This window comes from Drosophila teissieri, chromosome 3R, assembly GCF_016746235.2.
Source record: "Drosophila teissieri strain GT53w chromosome 3R, Prin_Dtei_1.1, whole genome shotgun sequence".
NCBI lineage: Eukaryota > Metazoa > Arthropoda > Insecta > Diptera > Drosophilidae > Drosophila > Drosophila teissieri.
In genome coordinates, this window is record NC_053032.1 from 13,672,692 (window position 1) to 13,688,229 (window position 15,538).

Genomic DNA, 15,538 nt, shown 5'->3' on the forward strand with positions numbered 1-15,538 from the left:
CCTGACCCATTTTATACATAAATTTGTACTACAAAATATCAAATTTGTATACATTGTATACATTCATACAGATTCAACAGATAAGTGCTTGTTGCCGGTTGTTTTATTGTTTGTTGTGTATATTTTGGAAGGTCCGTAAATTTATCGTTTTGTTTGATTACTAATAAATCAAGATGCCACGGCCAGAAGCGGGCGACAGGTGAGCAATATAATACTTGTAAACTTTGAATTCGATAAGTTCGCGCTATCAAGAAAAGTGTGACCGCCGTGCAAATGTGGACCGTCATCGATAGTCGCATATTTGCAGCGTGGCCGTATATGATTATCTTTCAATTTATATTTGCTTTCATCATTTTTTAATTAAATGAGCACATTATAGCCATTGCTATTGTTAGGTTTTAATCGAACAATATAAGACATTTTTTTAATTTTTTTTTGGAATCAGATTAAACTAATTTGTAAATTAAGTTGGAAGACGAGTTGGTATTCTTCGTAAGCTTTTGGTATATTACAGTATTTATTTGAAGGCTGCGTGGTATTTCTTCGTTGTCATTGGCGCGGTCATGCTGATTGGTCCGCTATCTGGACCGAAAAAAAGTCGTATTCCAAAAATAATACGTATACGTACGCGCGTGAATCACTCGCCACACGTCCCAGCGCAGCGCGACAATCGAGTGTAGACACATAACATAACTGCCGTAGCCGTCGCATCCGTGAGAACCGCGTCAGCACAACTCCGTATCCGGCCGCGTCCCCCAATTCCGATTCCGATTCTGATTCCCATTCCGAATCCGAATCCAATTTCCCCCTCTTATTTCGGTGGCTAATATTAGAGTCTTGCGAAATGTTTAGCTTTCTGAAGCGCGAGAAGAACACCCAGGAGGTGGTGGAGAATGTGATCGGTGAGCTGAAGAAGATCTACCGGAGCAAGCTGCTGCCGCTGGAGGAGCACTACCAGTTTCACGACTTTCACTCGCCAAAGCTCGAGGATCCGGACTTCGATGCGAAGCCCATGATCCTGCTGGTGGGTCAGTACTCCACGGGCAAGACGACCTTCATCCGTTACCTGCTGGAGCGCGACTTTCCGGGCATTAGAATTGGTCCGGAGCCGACAACGGACCGATTCATCGCCGTGATGTACGACGACAAGGAGGGCGTGATTCCGGGCAACGCCCTGGTCGTGGACCCCAAGAAGCAGTTCCGGCCGCTGTCCAAGTACGGCAACGCCTTCCTGAATCGCTTCCAATGCAGCAGCGTGGCCTCGCCGGTACTGAATGCCATCTCCATCGTGGACACGCCCGGAATCCTCTCCGGCGAGAAGCAGCGCATCGACAGGGGCTACGACTTCACCGGAGTGCTGGAGTGGTTCGCGGAGCGCGTGGACCGCATCATCCTGCTGTTTGACGCCCACAAGCTGGACATCTCCGACGAGTTCCGGCGCTCGATCGAGGCGCTCAAGGGGCACGACGACAAGATCCGAATCATCCTGAACAAGGCCGATATGATCGACCACCAGCAGCTGATGCGGGTGTACGGAGCACTGATGTGGTCGCTGGGCAAGGTGCTGCAGACGCCGGAGGTGGCGCGTGTGTACATCGGCTCCTTTTGGGATCAGCCCCTGCGCTTCGACGCCAATCGACGACTGTTCGAGGACGAGGAGCAGGACTTGTTCAGGGATCTGCAGTCCCTGCCGCGTAACGCAGCCCTGCGCAAGCTGAACGATCTGATCAAGCGCGCACGCCTGGCCAAGGTGCATGCCTTCATCATCGCCGAGCTGCGCAAGGACATGCCCTCTGTGTTCGGCAAGGACAGCAAAAAGAAGGACCTGATCAAGAACCTCGGCCAGGTGTACGATCGCATCCAGCGCGAGCACTCCATTTCCCCAGGCGACTTCCCCGACATCAAGAAGATGCAGGAGGTCCTGCAGCACCAGGACTTCACAAAGTTCCACTCCCTCAAGCCCCATCTGCTGGACATCGTGGACAACATGCTGGCCAAGGACATTGCACGACTGATGGAGATGATTCCGCAGGAGGAGATGACCATGGTCGCGGACCCAGTGGTCAAGGGTAAGTCCCCACGAGAGTGAATGATAAAGCACCGCTTTGCCGCATTAGTCACGCTGCACTTGCTCGGGCACCAGACATCCGACTCGTGCCCGCAAAGATTCCGAGAAATCTCTTGATTTTCCGCGGCCATTTCGCTGGCGTTTTCGCTTTCCCATCGCACCGAAATATTGCGCATGCGCAGCGAGAAAAATGCGCCAGTTAACCCAGATTTCCAGCCGGGCCAAAATGCGAAGAAAACGAGTTTTGCCAAGCGGAGTGAGCGGCTTGCCTTTGGACACGGCCAAAGTATGAGCCGCAGCTACAGCTAGACCGCAGCCAAACGTATTTATCGGATACAATTACATTTACAATTACAATTTCAATTGCCAACAAAAAGCAAAACCAGTGGGAGCGATCAAAGAATCGAAGCTTTTCCCTGTCCCACATGCACAGCTTCCTCTCTTCGCTGGCTGGCCAATTATGCAATGCCTGGCAGGCAACTATATATAAACCCTATACTATACGCGAAACATATTTGAGCTATATAAACAAAGTGATAAGCCCCAAAAACTGATAAGGCGAGCAAAAAGTCGGTGTCAGTTTAGCGCTTAGGCAACACACACGCACACACGCACTTTCTGTGCCAAACTCAACATCGAGGTGGAAGCGAATAGCGCCCAGACCCACGTATTTTCGTATCTCTTGCAAATACTCGGCTGGCCAATGTGATAGCCGACTGCTCTGTACTCGAAAGTGGGCGCCAGTGGCAGGCGGGGCGTGGCTGCCCGAAAAAATTATACTATTCATATGTGTCAATAATTATCGCCTTGCTTTCGTCATGGCTAGAACTGAGTGGAACTGAGCCAAGTTGACTGTTTTCTCCCCACGACCTGATAAGAGTCGTGGCTATGATGTAATCATTGGAAAATACCGATAGCTTGGAACACAGGGTTCGTTCTAATTGGGACATGAGTCATCGGAGCAGGGAAAAAATAAAATAAAACCAGGCGTACAGTTGGGCATGATAAATATTTCACACTCGGGTACCCAGTGGCTGAATCGGAGCTGGCTCCCCGGAGCAGACGCATCCAGGCAACCATGACGAATACCACGCACTCGATGCCGAGCCAAAACGCCCAGCAAAATAGCAAAATGAGCGAGTTTAGGTGGCGAGCATCAGAGGAAAGCGGGTAGTCATTTAGTTAATCAGAGACTAGCGGCGCCAATCGCATTGCATTCGGAGTCTCAGTTTCCCAGTCGGGAAAAGTAAACCGCAACTGGAAACCTAACCCAGTTCGATGGCAGCTGACTGCTCCACCGGTGTACCCTGCTACTGTGACCTCCGACCTTCGTGCGTGGCCCCGAGTTCAAGGCCCAATTACATACCCTATGCCGCGCACCTGTTCGCATTCCCCCATGCATTCGTTAGTGGGTCGAGCAAAAGTGGCTTGTTTGTCAACCCTTATCGGGTTGCTAGGCAATTTCTAGTTAACCGGAGTGCCAGAGTGCCGGAGTGCAAGTTATTAGATAAAAATCAATGTAAGGCCGAGTCAGCCAAGTCAGTACCATCATCAAATCATGTCTTATCAGCCCACAAAAGTCTGGGTATGTCTCCGTTTTCTATGATTAGCACTGCTCTAATTTCCAGCAGCAAGTATGCTTATTTCGTTTATCTGCTCAGAGCAAACAGCTTAATTAGGCAACCACTTGTGGCTACTAGCCACTAGCAAATTTTAGACATATTTCAAGCAATAAAGTCCAGAATTATCAGAAGTAGTGCATATATTATGGGCGGCTCAAAGGTTATCCACCGTACAACTTGTAATTATATTCAGCTTTGGGGATCATTGCTTGTTGTGCGAGCAACTTATACAAAAGCCAGTAACTAATTTGATTGCTCATTTATGTAATCATCTGTTTTGCATGCAAAAACCTTTTTATCGGGCGAGTAGAAGGCTGTGTCAGCAGTTCCCAATGTACTTTCCATTTATCAATACTCCTTATCATGCCAGTGCTCCATTCCCAAAACGAACACTATAGAACTAAAAGCGAAAGGCGTGTGATTGGATTAATTCAGTACACAGTACACAGAACAGCCAGACAAGGAGATCGAAAATAATTATCTCTTAATAGGCAAAGCAATTTGAGATGGGAAAAGTAAATAATAAAACTTTGCATTCCAATATGGGCTGCCTGCGAGGAGACATAGTCCGGTGCATTTGTCATGCCGCCAGCTGACCAAACAGCCCCCAGAATAATCCCCACGCCCAGTCCCAGACGATCCCTGTTCCAGCCATCACCCATCATTATCACCCCAACCCACCTCTGGCGATGATAGACGTACGTACATATCATCTGTAAGCCGAACCGGTTGCAGTCGGATACATATTTGCTCTCTTCTGCTGGCGTTGGCAACCTGAGGCCGCGTATCAATTTGTGCTTCTCCGATTCTGACTTGCGACGTGTGGCACTAAGTGGCTCATCCTCCGCCTAATCCGCCTAATCCGCCGGTGAATTCGACGAAGGGGCCTGCGGAATTCAGATGAACTAGCGCTAAGTGCAGGAAGAAAGCATTTTACTCTATGATATATGGCTCGGGAGCAATCCAGCCATCCACAATGGCATTGTCTGATCTTTACAGTTTGCCTTTTGGTTTGCGGACCACTTGAGTGGCCTTTTAATTCAACTATTAGCGCATTTCGCATGACCTTGTGCGAAAGCATTCCACATACATATATGAGTATATACGAGTATATAAGTTTCGCTGGGGTAAATCCAAGCAAAATACGATTTGCGATCGACTGATGTCATGGGCGATCAATGCTTCACCGCATGTGTCATCCGCAGTTTCAGTGAACTCGACATTCGATTTGGGGAAAATTCGATAGCCCCTTAAATTGGACCGACAAGTGAATGAACTTCTCGCGTATTATTACACCAGAAGGAATTTCGATGGATGGGCACCCCTGAAAAAGAGAGGCGGAATGCGTTGATAAAGCGAATCGAAATCAAAGTCAAGAACTCGGGGCTCTAATTTAGTGCATGGGCGAGTGAGAGTGTATGTATCTGTATCTCCGATTTTATTTTCGTTGCGTTCGCTGCACAGTTTGCTTTTATTTCCTAGCGTTTCCGTTGTATTGTCTTGGGTAATTGACGTGGCTAGTCCAACAGCGAGATAAGTGCCCTGGGTAGTGATGTCTTTATAGTTTCGGTTGACTTGCCCATGGAATTGACACTCCATTCCATATGGGACTTATCTGGACCGTGCCACTGCGATCGCACTTGCCCAGGTTGACGGCTTCTTTCTGCCTTGTGTCACTTCCTCCACCGCTACCATCACCGTCACCGCCACCGTCTCCATCTCCATCACAGCACATCTGAACATGGGGGTCGGCATCACATGTTTAGCAATATGTCGCTAAATAGTTGTACACATATCTGACACGATCTTGCAGAAATCTGTTCTTCTGTTCGCCGTTCTTTTGGTTCTTCGTACTTTTCGTTTTCGCCATTGGCCCACTAATTAATCTCGGTTTGATTTCCACGTCCGAGTCGCACTGCCGCACTCAGCAGATGTCCTCCTCTGTCAACCATCTCTCTCTCTATTTCTTGCATACCCAAGCGGACTCCGACGACGATTTCGATGTGGCCGAGGAGCCAGCTCTTCTGACCCCCGGTTCGCAGCGGCAGCAGTTTGCGGAGCGCTTCGATCGCTGGCTGCAAAATCTGCGCCAGCAGCAGGTCCGCCTGTTCAGCAGTTGCACTAGTCGGGTGGGCAATGTCGAGAACGATAAGGATGCCGATCCCGGTCCAGATACGCAGTCTGTACCTCAGGCAGGGCTGGAGCTTGACTCGGGCTCTGAGCTAGAAACTAAGCCAGATCCTGGTCCTGAATCTGAAAATGAGGCGGAGGTCGAGCAGGAGGCGGGGACAGGGACTGATGTGGCCGTAAGCACTCACAGTAGTTGTTTCTATAAGCCAGTGGCAAACGTACAAACTTACTACGGCACATATGCAAACAGGAATTCTATGATCTCCAAGTCATGCCAGTCGGAGGGCCTTTTCAATTGCAAGAGGCCGCAAACGAATTGAGCAACTTCAAAAAGTGAATTGAGATCGCACTTGGCAACCTGCACCGCCCAACCGCCCATCTCAATTGCCCCCCAGAATGCACCGCAGCACAATTGCCAGTTAAAGTAGCCGGCAAAGTACATGCTTAAGTCGGTCAGTCGGCCTGGTCACGGAACGGCGGCGGCAGTGGCGGCTACGTCAATTGGAGCCAAAACGATCTGAAGGTTTTAATTGCCTCAAATTGAATGTTTGTGCACGGCGACGCACCGATCAACTTAGATTACATGCTTAATTAATGCAAATTTATGGCGCACACAGAGTATCAAACACTGACCCTTCATCCCTTCATCACCTCTTCCACAGGTGGCGCCTTCGAGGGAGTCATCGACGACCATGTCTCACCATTCGGCTACATGAAGGGCGAGGGCATCGACGCCGGCTACGGAGAGCACGAGTGGATCTGCAACAAGGACAAGCCGCGCACAGATGGCATCTTCAATGGGCTGGGACCAGTCGATGGCAAGATATCCGGTGCAAGTAAGTGCCCATGCTTTTGTTTTGCCTCACAGAGAGAGAGAGAGTCGAAAATGCTAATGCCAATTCTCCACTTTCAGCTGCCAAGCAGGAGCTCATCAAATCGAAACTGCCCAACTCGGTGCTCAGCAAGATCTGGAAGCTGTCGGATGTCGATGGCGATGGGTTCCTGGACTCTGACGAGTTCGCGCTGGCCTTGCACTTAATCAACGTCAAGCTGGAAGGCTGCGAGCTGCCCACCGTGCTGCCGGAGCACTTAGTACCGCCGTCGAAGCGCTATGATTAGTGTCCTGTAACATATGCACATACACACCCGATTACACAACCTCACAATTCCCAAAACACATACACTGATGTCACATATAGACCAACTCCTAGGATGCACTATGTTCGATTCGTTTGATTTTCAACCAGAGTGCAGGCGACTGCCTTTTTATATGTACTATACTCGTTGTGAACGCGCTAAACTGGGTATTAAAAAACACACAAGCGGCAATGGCAAGCATTGCACACCGTATGACCGTATGACCGTATGAGATATCAATCATAAATTCGTAGAATTTACACAAACATAGCATATTTTTGGATAATCGATTGTAAAGCAAGATGTAATGTAGCAGCCTAGTGGAATAAGACAAGGAGTGTGTGTTGAGCGCCCAATTGTCGTTGTTGACTTAAGGAAAGAGTAGAGTGGAGAAGCAATTGTTCAATGCCAATGAAAAAGCATGAGTTAAACTGTATACAATATCTAGGTTAATGTCGATGAGCAGCTTGAAGGGCCATTAATTTGCAATCGTACCCCTTTTGATACACAATAAATGTATTTTTGTTATATTGAAATTTACAATCGATGGACGGATTGTGGGTGAGGGCATGTATTTCCTGTATTTATTTTGAAATATTATTAATTGTTTGAAATGCTCCCGCAAGGCAGGCCACATGAAATTGAAACGTGCAATTTACTGCCTGTGCTTCGACTATTTTGTAATTAGCAAATTCTTGAATATTATTAAATGTGAAGTGAAATCAGATTTTTAAATTGTATAAAGAATAAAATAAAACTATTTTGGAAATGTCTGTTTGAATGCGGGTGGATTTCAACTTCAAATTTTTGAATATACAAAGTAGCCGCAGTTTGAAAATATATGGAGCTGTCATTTTAAATAAGAACCAGTTATTTTTTGGTAAAATTCAAAATTGTTAACTGTTTAGTTGAAACTAACTGGTTTTAGTATATTTTTGAAAACCCGTTGGTATATTTAATTAGTCGATCAGTGGTCACACTTCAGGCCGGCTAAATTTTAAGTTTAATAAAGTTGCCTAGAAATTACTGATATGGCCACCTACGAGGAAGTCAAGGACATTCCGAATCACCCGGACAAGTACCTGTTCGATGTGCGCAACGAGTCGGAGCTAAAGGAGACGGGAATCCTGCCCGCCAGCATCAACATTCCACGTGAGAAGCGCCAAAGTCCAGGGATTAACGGCTTATTGGACAAACCTTTCTCTCATTTCCAGTGACTGAATTGGAGAAGGCTCTGAACTTGCCGGACGAGGTCTTCGCCCAGACTTATGGACGCGAAAAGCCGGCCGTCGATGCGGTCCTGATCTTCTCCTGCAAGGCGGGAGGACGCGCTGCCCGGGCGGCCAATCTGGCCAGCACCCTGGGCTTCACCAAGTATGTATCAAGTTGAAATGTTTAGTATAAAATTTGTAGCTTTATTTATAAATCAATTGCAGTGCCAAGGCATATGCCGGATCCTGGACGGAGTGGCAGGCCAAGCAGTCCTAAAACATTCAGTCTTTAACAAATTGATTACAAATTCTATAAAATGGTATAATAAACTCTACTATAACAACAACAACTTAAAACAGTCTACATCCTAAACTCCTGTAATTCACCCCAACTGCGTCCAATCCTCAGCTTTACCTTGAGGGGCACGCTAAGTTTCACGCAGTTCTCCATGGTGAGGCTAAGGACTTTGGCTATCTTTTTGGCCTTTCCCGCTGGCACCTCGAAGATGAGTTCGTCATGTAGGTGCATTACCAGGTCAACTGATTTATCGCCCAAGACCAGCTTATCGCGATAACGTTCAATGTTCTTTTCCATCTTCAAAATAGCGCTCTTTGCAATATCCGCAGCGGATCCTTGGATGGTGGAGTTAATGGCCTGGCGCTCGGCCTGACCTGTGGAAGAAAGAGAGGTTAAAATGAATATCACAACCGTGTTGAGAACTATTACTTTTCAGCTGCTCCTCATCACTGTTGATGTTGTCCAAATAGCGACGCCGTCCAGTAATAGTCTCCACAAATCCCTGGTTGCGTGCGAACTTGACCACCCTCAAGGTGTACTCTCGAATACCCTTGTACGCCTGGTGGAACTGTTCGGATATCATCCGAGCCTCCTGCTCACTGCAGTTCAACGACTCGGCCAGGGAGCGCATTCCCATGCCGTACACGATACCGTAGCAAACCTGCTTAGTGCTGTTGCGGAGATCCTGCGACACTTCGGACTCCTCTATTTTATTCCAATGCGCCGCAATTGCGATAAACAGGTCCTGCGGCGAGTTCATCACCTCCAGCAGAGCCTTATCCTGCGAGATGTGGGCAAGGATTCGCATCTCCAGCTGACAGAAGTCAGCCGACAAAAGACATCGGTCCTCATCCTTGGGCATGAAAGGTGACCGACAGGATATGCTGAGCGCATCAGAACCCACCTGTATGCAGAATTCCTTTGCCACATTTTGCAGGTTCGGCTCTGTCATGGAGATACGACCTGTTGCCGTATATGTAATGCTCTGCCCATGAATTCTGTCCGCTTCGCAGCACTTTAACAGAGGCTGAATGCTTTTGGCCAAAAGCCCTGCCACCTTTCGGTAGCCCAGTATCAACTGCGAAATGGGCGAGTTCAACTTCTCGAGCACCTGGCGCGAGGTGGTTACTCGTCCGTTTGCTTTCCGGTGGAGTCCCAGCACCTTGGCCACAGTTTGTGACGAGCCGAGATTGAAACGGGAACCATGCTGCTCGTAAATCTTTGTCTCCAGTTTCCTCATAACGGCCACCATTTGCTGATAGAGCTGTTGTAGTCGCTGCTGCTGGGCTGGAAAGCCCACAAACTCCATATGACAAAGAGTCAATTGAATGGGCATTTCGATATCTATAAAGAGATTCTTGTCATTGGTGCTTACTACATGAATCTCCATAACCTTACCGTGGAAAAACTTTAGCAACTGACCCGAGCCGATCCTTCCAAGGTTCTCAGTTTGTCCCTTAAGTATGTGCACCGTTACGCAGGCTTCGATGGACGTCCTAATCTTCGGAAGAATGGCACTGGAGCTATCAAGCCCGTAGCTGCTATAGCCACGACCACTGCCACAGAGATCGGCAAGGGCGGTGCACTCTGGAGCGAATGTCTGACACTGCAGGGATCATGAATTAGAAGGGAAAAACGAAAAAATGACTCAATAGCATACCATATTGTAAAAACTCATTGTTTTGTCCGGCTGCAGCAGCCAGTTCGCCACCTTTGGATCCTCCAGCTTGGCGCTAATTTTTTGAAGCTGCGGAATCGCTTTGAGCAGCATCTTCAGCTGCTCCTTTCCGTCGTGCATGACCAGCGTGAGATCTTTTCGAGCCAACAGCTTGCAGAGTTCCTGCACCTTTAGAATGGTGGGCACTCCCTGACCTGTTGCACGGTCGTCATTTTGCATATTCATATAGTAGGCAACATTGTCCGCCAGGCAGAAGGACAAACCAGAGATAAAGTTGCTGTCGTCCACTTGAAATAGCACCTGTTCTCCGGCAGCCGCCTCCCGCTTTTCGGCCGCCGCAATTTGATTGATCAATAGGTTGGCTCCAATTAGTGGCTTCTGTCTGCCCGCTTGAGCCTGCAGGCCAACGCTAAGTCCAAAGCGCGTGGCTTCATTGAGCTCCATGACAGCAGCTTGAAACAATTGTCGGTGGCCACACACATTTATTATATCTATACTAGAGAAACTTAAGGCAGTATCATCGACTTTTGAACAGCTCATAATGTGTGAGGCATTCAGATGTAAAGGATTTTTCATTAGTGAATTCTCCATCGACATGTCCGAGATTTCCATAGAGGAGGCTGCACTGGATGAGCTTTTCACTTCCGAATCCATTTCGATTTCACGGTGCGGGGTAGGACTGGGACTTTGCAAACGCTGTGAACGCAACTGGTAGGAGCGCATCAGTCTGGATGCATGTGGAGTCAGTGCACCGACCACCTCCGGTTCCTTGGGTTGGGAACTAGGTATCATGTCCGCCTCCGCAGGAGAAGGAACTTTGCTTTCGGCGGCCGTAAGGGCAGCGGCTAGACCGGTGTTCAGCATAAAAGAATCGTCGGCCATGAACAAGTCCTCCTCTACGGTGGATGCCTTCCTCGAGGCAGTGCGATTTGGAGTGGGTAGCGGTGACTGCGTGTGATTTCGAGGACTTCTGCGAGGCAGTTGTCGATTGCTTTCGACAGCAGGGTTCATCCTTTTGTTTGGCGTTTCCGATTGTGTTCTTCGATTAGCAGGTGTTCTAATAACAGGACTTGAAAGTGAGGCAGACCTTGGCGCCTGTATGGGCTCATCCTCAGACTGCTTCTCTTTTTTGGCGCGTTCCTGAATCTTCTGTAAAGCGATCCTGCGTCGTTCGGCCATTTCCATTTTAAGCAGCTCCTTGCGGGCATTTTGACTGGTGCTGGGTTTTTCTTCTCTTGCTATTTGTGGTCTACAAATCGGAGCTGCTGGGTTGATTTCCTTCGCAATCTCAGAACCTTGTTTTTGGATGGCTTTAACATTGGAAGATGATATCTTTTCCTGCGCCTTATCAACTATTATGTGTTGTGACCTTTCTAATGCAAGTGTAGACCGAATATTAACGTTGTTCTTATTCAATACTTCTGTATTTCTCAGGTCATTGGTGTTTTCCATGTGTGCCATAGGATTTCTTTGAGACGGATTTTGCGCATTCTCGAACTTATAAAGATTTGGGTTCATCTTGTGGGAAATGCTTTGATGATTTAGTCCTTGAGCTGTTTCTTTCTTCTTCATTTGACTAGCAATATTATTATTACAATTGAGACTATCAACTGTATAATACATCGGTGGGATACTTGCATCCTCCACAAGTTTTTCAAGTCTTGGAATCTTTTGCGAATAGGCACTTTTTTCTTCGCTGGACAATTTCCTCTTTAATGGCGGCTGCTCCTCCTCAAGGGACATGTGAAGGTCTACCTCCCCGCCATTGTGTACTGACTTCGAACTTTCGTTGATGCCCACCTGAGTTTGGGTCCATTTAATGATACCCCCTCCGATCTCGTGCTGGACGAACTGCCTAGCTTCTCCAATCAATAGTTTCGCAGCTTCGCTCACTGTCATCCCCGCCTTGCCGGTGATAAAGAAGTTTCTCACTACATTTCGCTTGGCCGCCTCCTCCGCGTTCTCGTGGTCGTGTTGTTTTGCAGAGTCAAAGCTGAGTGAGTTATATAGCACTTTCTCCAATTCTAGGGCATCTGCGCCCGCCAGCTCCACCAAGCTGGTGAGCCCAGCATCAAAGAGAGCACGAGCTCGTTTCTGCGACAGATCTGGTAGCCGCATTAGATCGATAAGATCCCTGTGAATGCCAAAGAAGAGACGATCCTTGAACTGGGAGACTATCAGGGCGAGTGTAGACCACTGCAGGGAGTTGCAGAAAGCAGTCACTATGCCTGCGAAGGTTGAGGCCATTTGCTGCAGGCTCTGTAGCATTCCTCGGTGACACTTAAACTTGTGCACCACAACGTTTATGGGGGTCTCGTTGACCAGTTCCTGCAGAGCCAGCGCAGTGTAGAAACTGTAACATATGTACGGAAATATAGTTTCGTATTTAATGTATTTCACAAAGGTTTCATACCGCTTATGCACTTGCATTTGCTTGTAGTCCAGTTTCGTTTGACCACGCATCGCCTTCACGAGAAAGGCCTCCTTAACCCCAACCAGTTCGCCAACTTTTTTCATGGCTGGGCTTAACTTTTCCCACATATCCAGGTAAATCAGCCAGTCAAGATCTTGCAGTTGGTAGCACACAGAATAGGGCGTTACTAGGTAAACAGCATGCAGCTCGGACTCTAGGACGAAGCAGCGACGAGATTTCTGCAGTTCCGCAAAGAGGATGAGGCCGTCAGTGGGCGGCATAGAGGAAGCCAGACAGGCGGCACCAAGACGAGTGGCCACGTAGGCTGATGTCTCCTCTTCTTCGTCCTTTTGCAGGCGAACAAACTCGTACTCCACCAGGAAGTCAAGGGCATCGTTAATGTAGTGGGAGTCTGAGTCCTCATCTGGTGGTTTCTCCTTTGCCTGAAAGGCCTTTTGGGCACTCAGCAGAGTACAATTCACGAAGCAGTCAATGTCTTGTTTAGTGCTCGCCACACCAGAAGAAATTACCTCGAGTAGAGCGCGTTTCAAGTGGGTCTGCAAAATGGGAAGCTTATTTGAATTGTTTTGGCCATTTGCTTGAATACTTACGCTTCCGTCCATTTCCAGGCAGGAAGTAATGGGCTGCAGCTGCGCTGTGACCAGATCTCTTCCCATTCGGGCATTGCTCTCGGTGCAGATGAGAATAGACTCACCCAGCGTATCCTTTCCCGTGCGCCCAGCTCGTCCGATCATCTGGCGGTACGTTAGGGAACTCATTTGCTTGCCTCCAAATAAAGGCGAGCGTATCAGCACCCGTCGAGCGGGCAGATTCACTCCCGAACTGAGAGTGCTGGTGGCGACTAGAACCTTCAGGGCTCCCGCCTTAAATGAGGCTTCCACAATGTCGCGCTCTTCCGTAGTTAGGCCAGCATGGTGAAATGCGCATGCGTAAGTGACCGCCTTTGACATTACCGCATCTAGACCTAAGGTAATTGAAATCGTATTTATCAGGAACCGGGATGTAAATGATCAATTTGACTAATCCAACCTGTTGGAATATCCCTTAGTTGTTGCTTCACTTCTTCGATGGCCCTCGGATTCAGATTGGTCCGCAATCGTAGGCCCAGCTCTGATCCAGATTTAATAAGGCCGTGCATTGCGGTGGCCAATTGAACGGCCAGGTTCTCGCACCAATCTTTCGAGGGGCAAAACACGATTACGGAGCAGCCCTCGAGCAACGTCTCTATGCAGAGAAGGGCCACATCATCGGAGTCGTTTCCCAGAGCTTGCCTCATTTCCCTTTGCTCCGAAACATCACGGAGAAACTTTAGATGGTTGTCAAAGATCATTGTGCCTACCTTAATCATTTCCTTCAGAGCAACGGGTCGGTAGTTTGTGATGTACAACTCGGCGTCCAGCCAGTTCTTCAGCAGTTCCACATTCTCCAGTGTGGCCGACATGGTGATCACCTGGATCTGCAGTGCATTGCGACGGGACATGTAGAGGATCTTAGCTAGCAGAAGTTCCAGGATATAGCCGCGCCCCTTGTCAGAGATGAGATGCACCTCGTCGACCACCACCGTTCCTATGGTTTCCAGTTTGCCCTGCTCCATCAGCTTGTTCACAATGGAATTGGCCTTCTCAATTGTGCAAATGGCCACATGAAGGCTCTCAAAGCCACCTGGTGGAGTATAGCCGCCGTAGAATCCCTCCACCCGGTAACCGGCCGGCGTGAGCAGATCCTGAAGGTAGAACATTTTTTCGCGCACCACCGAGATGAAGGGCAATATGAGTAGCGCCTTCTTACCGCGCTCTAGTACGGTTTTCAGCAGCAGTATCTCACTAACTAACGTCTTGCCCGCCGACGTGGGTGCGGAGTACACCAGGTTGCAGTGCTCGAAAAGCACTCTTGGCTTGCAGAGACACTCCACTTGCCAGTCGAACATCTGGACGACACCCTTCTTCTTATACTCCGCCTGAATGCTGAAGGGCAGATTCCACGCGCTTATTGACTTTTGGGAGTTGAGGTCAGGAGGCATAGCTGCTCTCTCGGGCAACGCTTCGCGGATCCTCGAAGAGTTGGGCGACACTCGCAATTGGTTGGGCGACATGCTGCTCAGGTTCTGTGTGGTTTGCGAGATCTCGTGGTAGACTCCCTGCTTGGCCAGGAGGGAACGGCTGAGCAGGATGTCCTCCTTCAGCTGTTTGGAAGCCTCTGCATCCTGCGGAGGACACAGAAAGCTGCTCTCGTCCAGATTGGGCAGCTCCAGCACTGCACCCGACACTGCGTCTGTGTCCTCGTTGTCGAACACATTCTCTGTGCAAATCTGGGCATTCAACGCGGATGAGCTGCTCTCATCACCAGAGTCCTGATGGGATGCAACTGCTAGATGATGTTTAACCTGCGACACATTGACCACTGATTGTTCCGCCGGCTTCTTGGCCTGGTTCACTTCATAGGAGAACTCGTCCCGGAAAAACTCCGAGTAATTGTCCTGGCTTTCCCCCTGTAAGTCCTTACCAGCATTTTGAACTTGGATGTTTCCATTTCCGGGCTGTGCATTCTCCTTTTCGGCCGCTTGCATACCCTTCTCCAGCGCCATCAAGGTGCTGTTTCCAAAATCAAACGACTGCGAAAATGCCATTGCACGGGTCCCTTTTATATTCAATTAACAATTGCTGGCAGATATATTTGTCAAAACTAAAATGAACAAAAAACGAAACGTCGCGGGGTCAGTGTGACCGTCTTAAGATTAGTTTTAAATATACCATTTGTTTTTGGGACTCAGACCGAGTTTTGGGACACTCCGGCGGCACCATTGAAATCCTGTTCACACTGCATCGCGGCTTTCTGGCAGCGAATCTTGAGTATACTCGACGTTCTATTCCATAGGTGTTCTATTGCGATTAAAGCACAAAATCAAAGCACAAACTCTAATTTAAAAAGAATTGCAAACCGTTCCCAAATAGCGCCAAATT

The 15,538-nt window shown here is 48.4% G+C and overlaps 3 protein-coding genes across 3 annotated transcripts; 2 read left to right on the plus strand and 1 right to left on the minus strand.

The window, feature by feature from the left end:
* Positions 1 to 34: 34 nt before the first annotated feature.
* Positions 35 to 7,493, plus strand: LOC122622235 (EH domain-containing protein 1). Its single transcript, XM_043800538.1, has 4 exons — positions 35 to 199; positions 853 to 2,069; positions 6,483 to 6,656; positions 6,734 to 7,493. Exons 1-4 carry the CDS (start codon positions 174 to 176, stop codon positions 6,937 to 6,939), a joined length of 1,623 nt encoding a protein of 540 aa, XP_043656473.1. The 5' UTR covers positions 35 to 173; the 3' UTR covers positions 6,940 to 7,493.
* Positions 7,494 to 7,854: 361 nt separating this feature from the next.
* On the plus strand, positions 7,855 to 8,518 carry LOC122622237 (rhodanese domain-containing protein CG4456). The gene is made up of 3 exons (XM_043800547.1): positions 7,855 to 8,109; positions 8,172 to 8,331; positions 8,394 to 8,518. The coding sequence occupies exons 1-3, from the start codon at positions 7,989 to 7,991 to the stop codon at positions 8,443 to 8,445; spliced, it is 333 nt and encodes a 110-aa protein (XP_043656482.1). The 5' UTR covers positions 7,855 to 7,988; the 3' UTR covers positions 8,446 to 8,518.
* On the minus strand, positions 8,352 to 15,297 carry LOC122622234 (DNA polymerase theta). The gene is made up of 7 exons (XM_043800537.1): positions 13,608 to 15,297; positions 13,169 to 13,542; positions 12,558 to 13,114; positions 10,127 to 12,497; positions 9,865 to 10,072; positions 8,896 to 9,810; positions 8,352 to 8,840 (listed from the first exon to the last, which is right to left on the minus strand). Exons 1-7 carry the CDS (start codon positions 15,202 to 15,204, stop codon positions 8,530 to 8,532), a joined length of 6,333 nt encoding a protein of 2,110 aa, XP_043656472.1. The 5' UTR covers positions 15,205 to 15,297; the 3' UTR covers positions 8,352 to 8,529.
* Between the last annotated feature and the right edge of the window lie 241 nt (positions 15,298 to 15,538).

What these genes read in the sequence shown, in the direction of transcription:
- LOC122622235 (XM_043800538.1), top strand. Translation starts at nt 174, where the DNA reads ATGCCACGGCCAGAAGCGGGCGACAG. An exon ending in CGCGGACCCAGTGGTCAAGG is followed by an intron (nt 2,070 to 6,482) that starts GTAAGTCCCCAC and finishes CCTCTTCCACAG; the next exon opens with GTGGCGCCTTCGAGGGAGTC. An exon ending in TGGCAAGATATCCGGTGCAA is followed by an intron (nt 6,657 to 6,733) that starts GTAAGTGCCCAT and finishes CTCCACTTTCAG; the next exon opens with CTGCCAAGCAGGAGCTCATC.
- LOC122622237 (XM_043800547.1), top strand. Translation starts at nt 7,989, where the DNA reads ATGGCCACCTACGAGGAAGTCAAGGACATTCCGAATCACCCGGACAAG. An exon ending in CGCCAGCATCAACATTCCAC is followed by an intron (nt 8,110 to 8,171) that starts GTGAGAAGCGCC and finishes TCTCATTTCCAG; the next exon opens with TGACTGAATTGGAGAAGGCT. An exon ending in AGCACCCTGGGCTTCACCAA is followed by an intron (nt 8,332 to 8,393) that starts GTATGTATCAAG and finishes AATCAATTGCAG; the next exon opens with TGCCAAGGCATATGCCGGAT.
- LOC122622234 (XM_043800537.1), bottom strand. Translation starts at nt 15,204, where the DNA reads ATGGCATTTTCGCAGTCGTTTGATTTTGGAAACAGCACCTTGATGGCG. An exon ending in ACTAAGGGATATTCCAACAG is followed by an intron (nt 13,543 to 13,607) that starts GTTGGATTAGTC and finishes CAATTACCTTAG; the next exon opens with GTCTAGATGCGGTAATGTCA. An exon ending in CAATGAGTTTTTACAATATG is followed by an intron (nt 10,073 to 10,126) that starts GTATGCTATTGA and finishes TGATCCCTGCAG; the next exon opens with TGTCAGACATTCGCTCCAGA.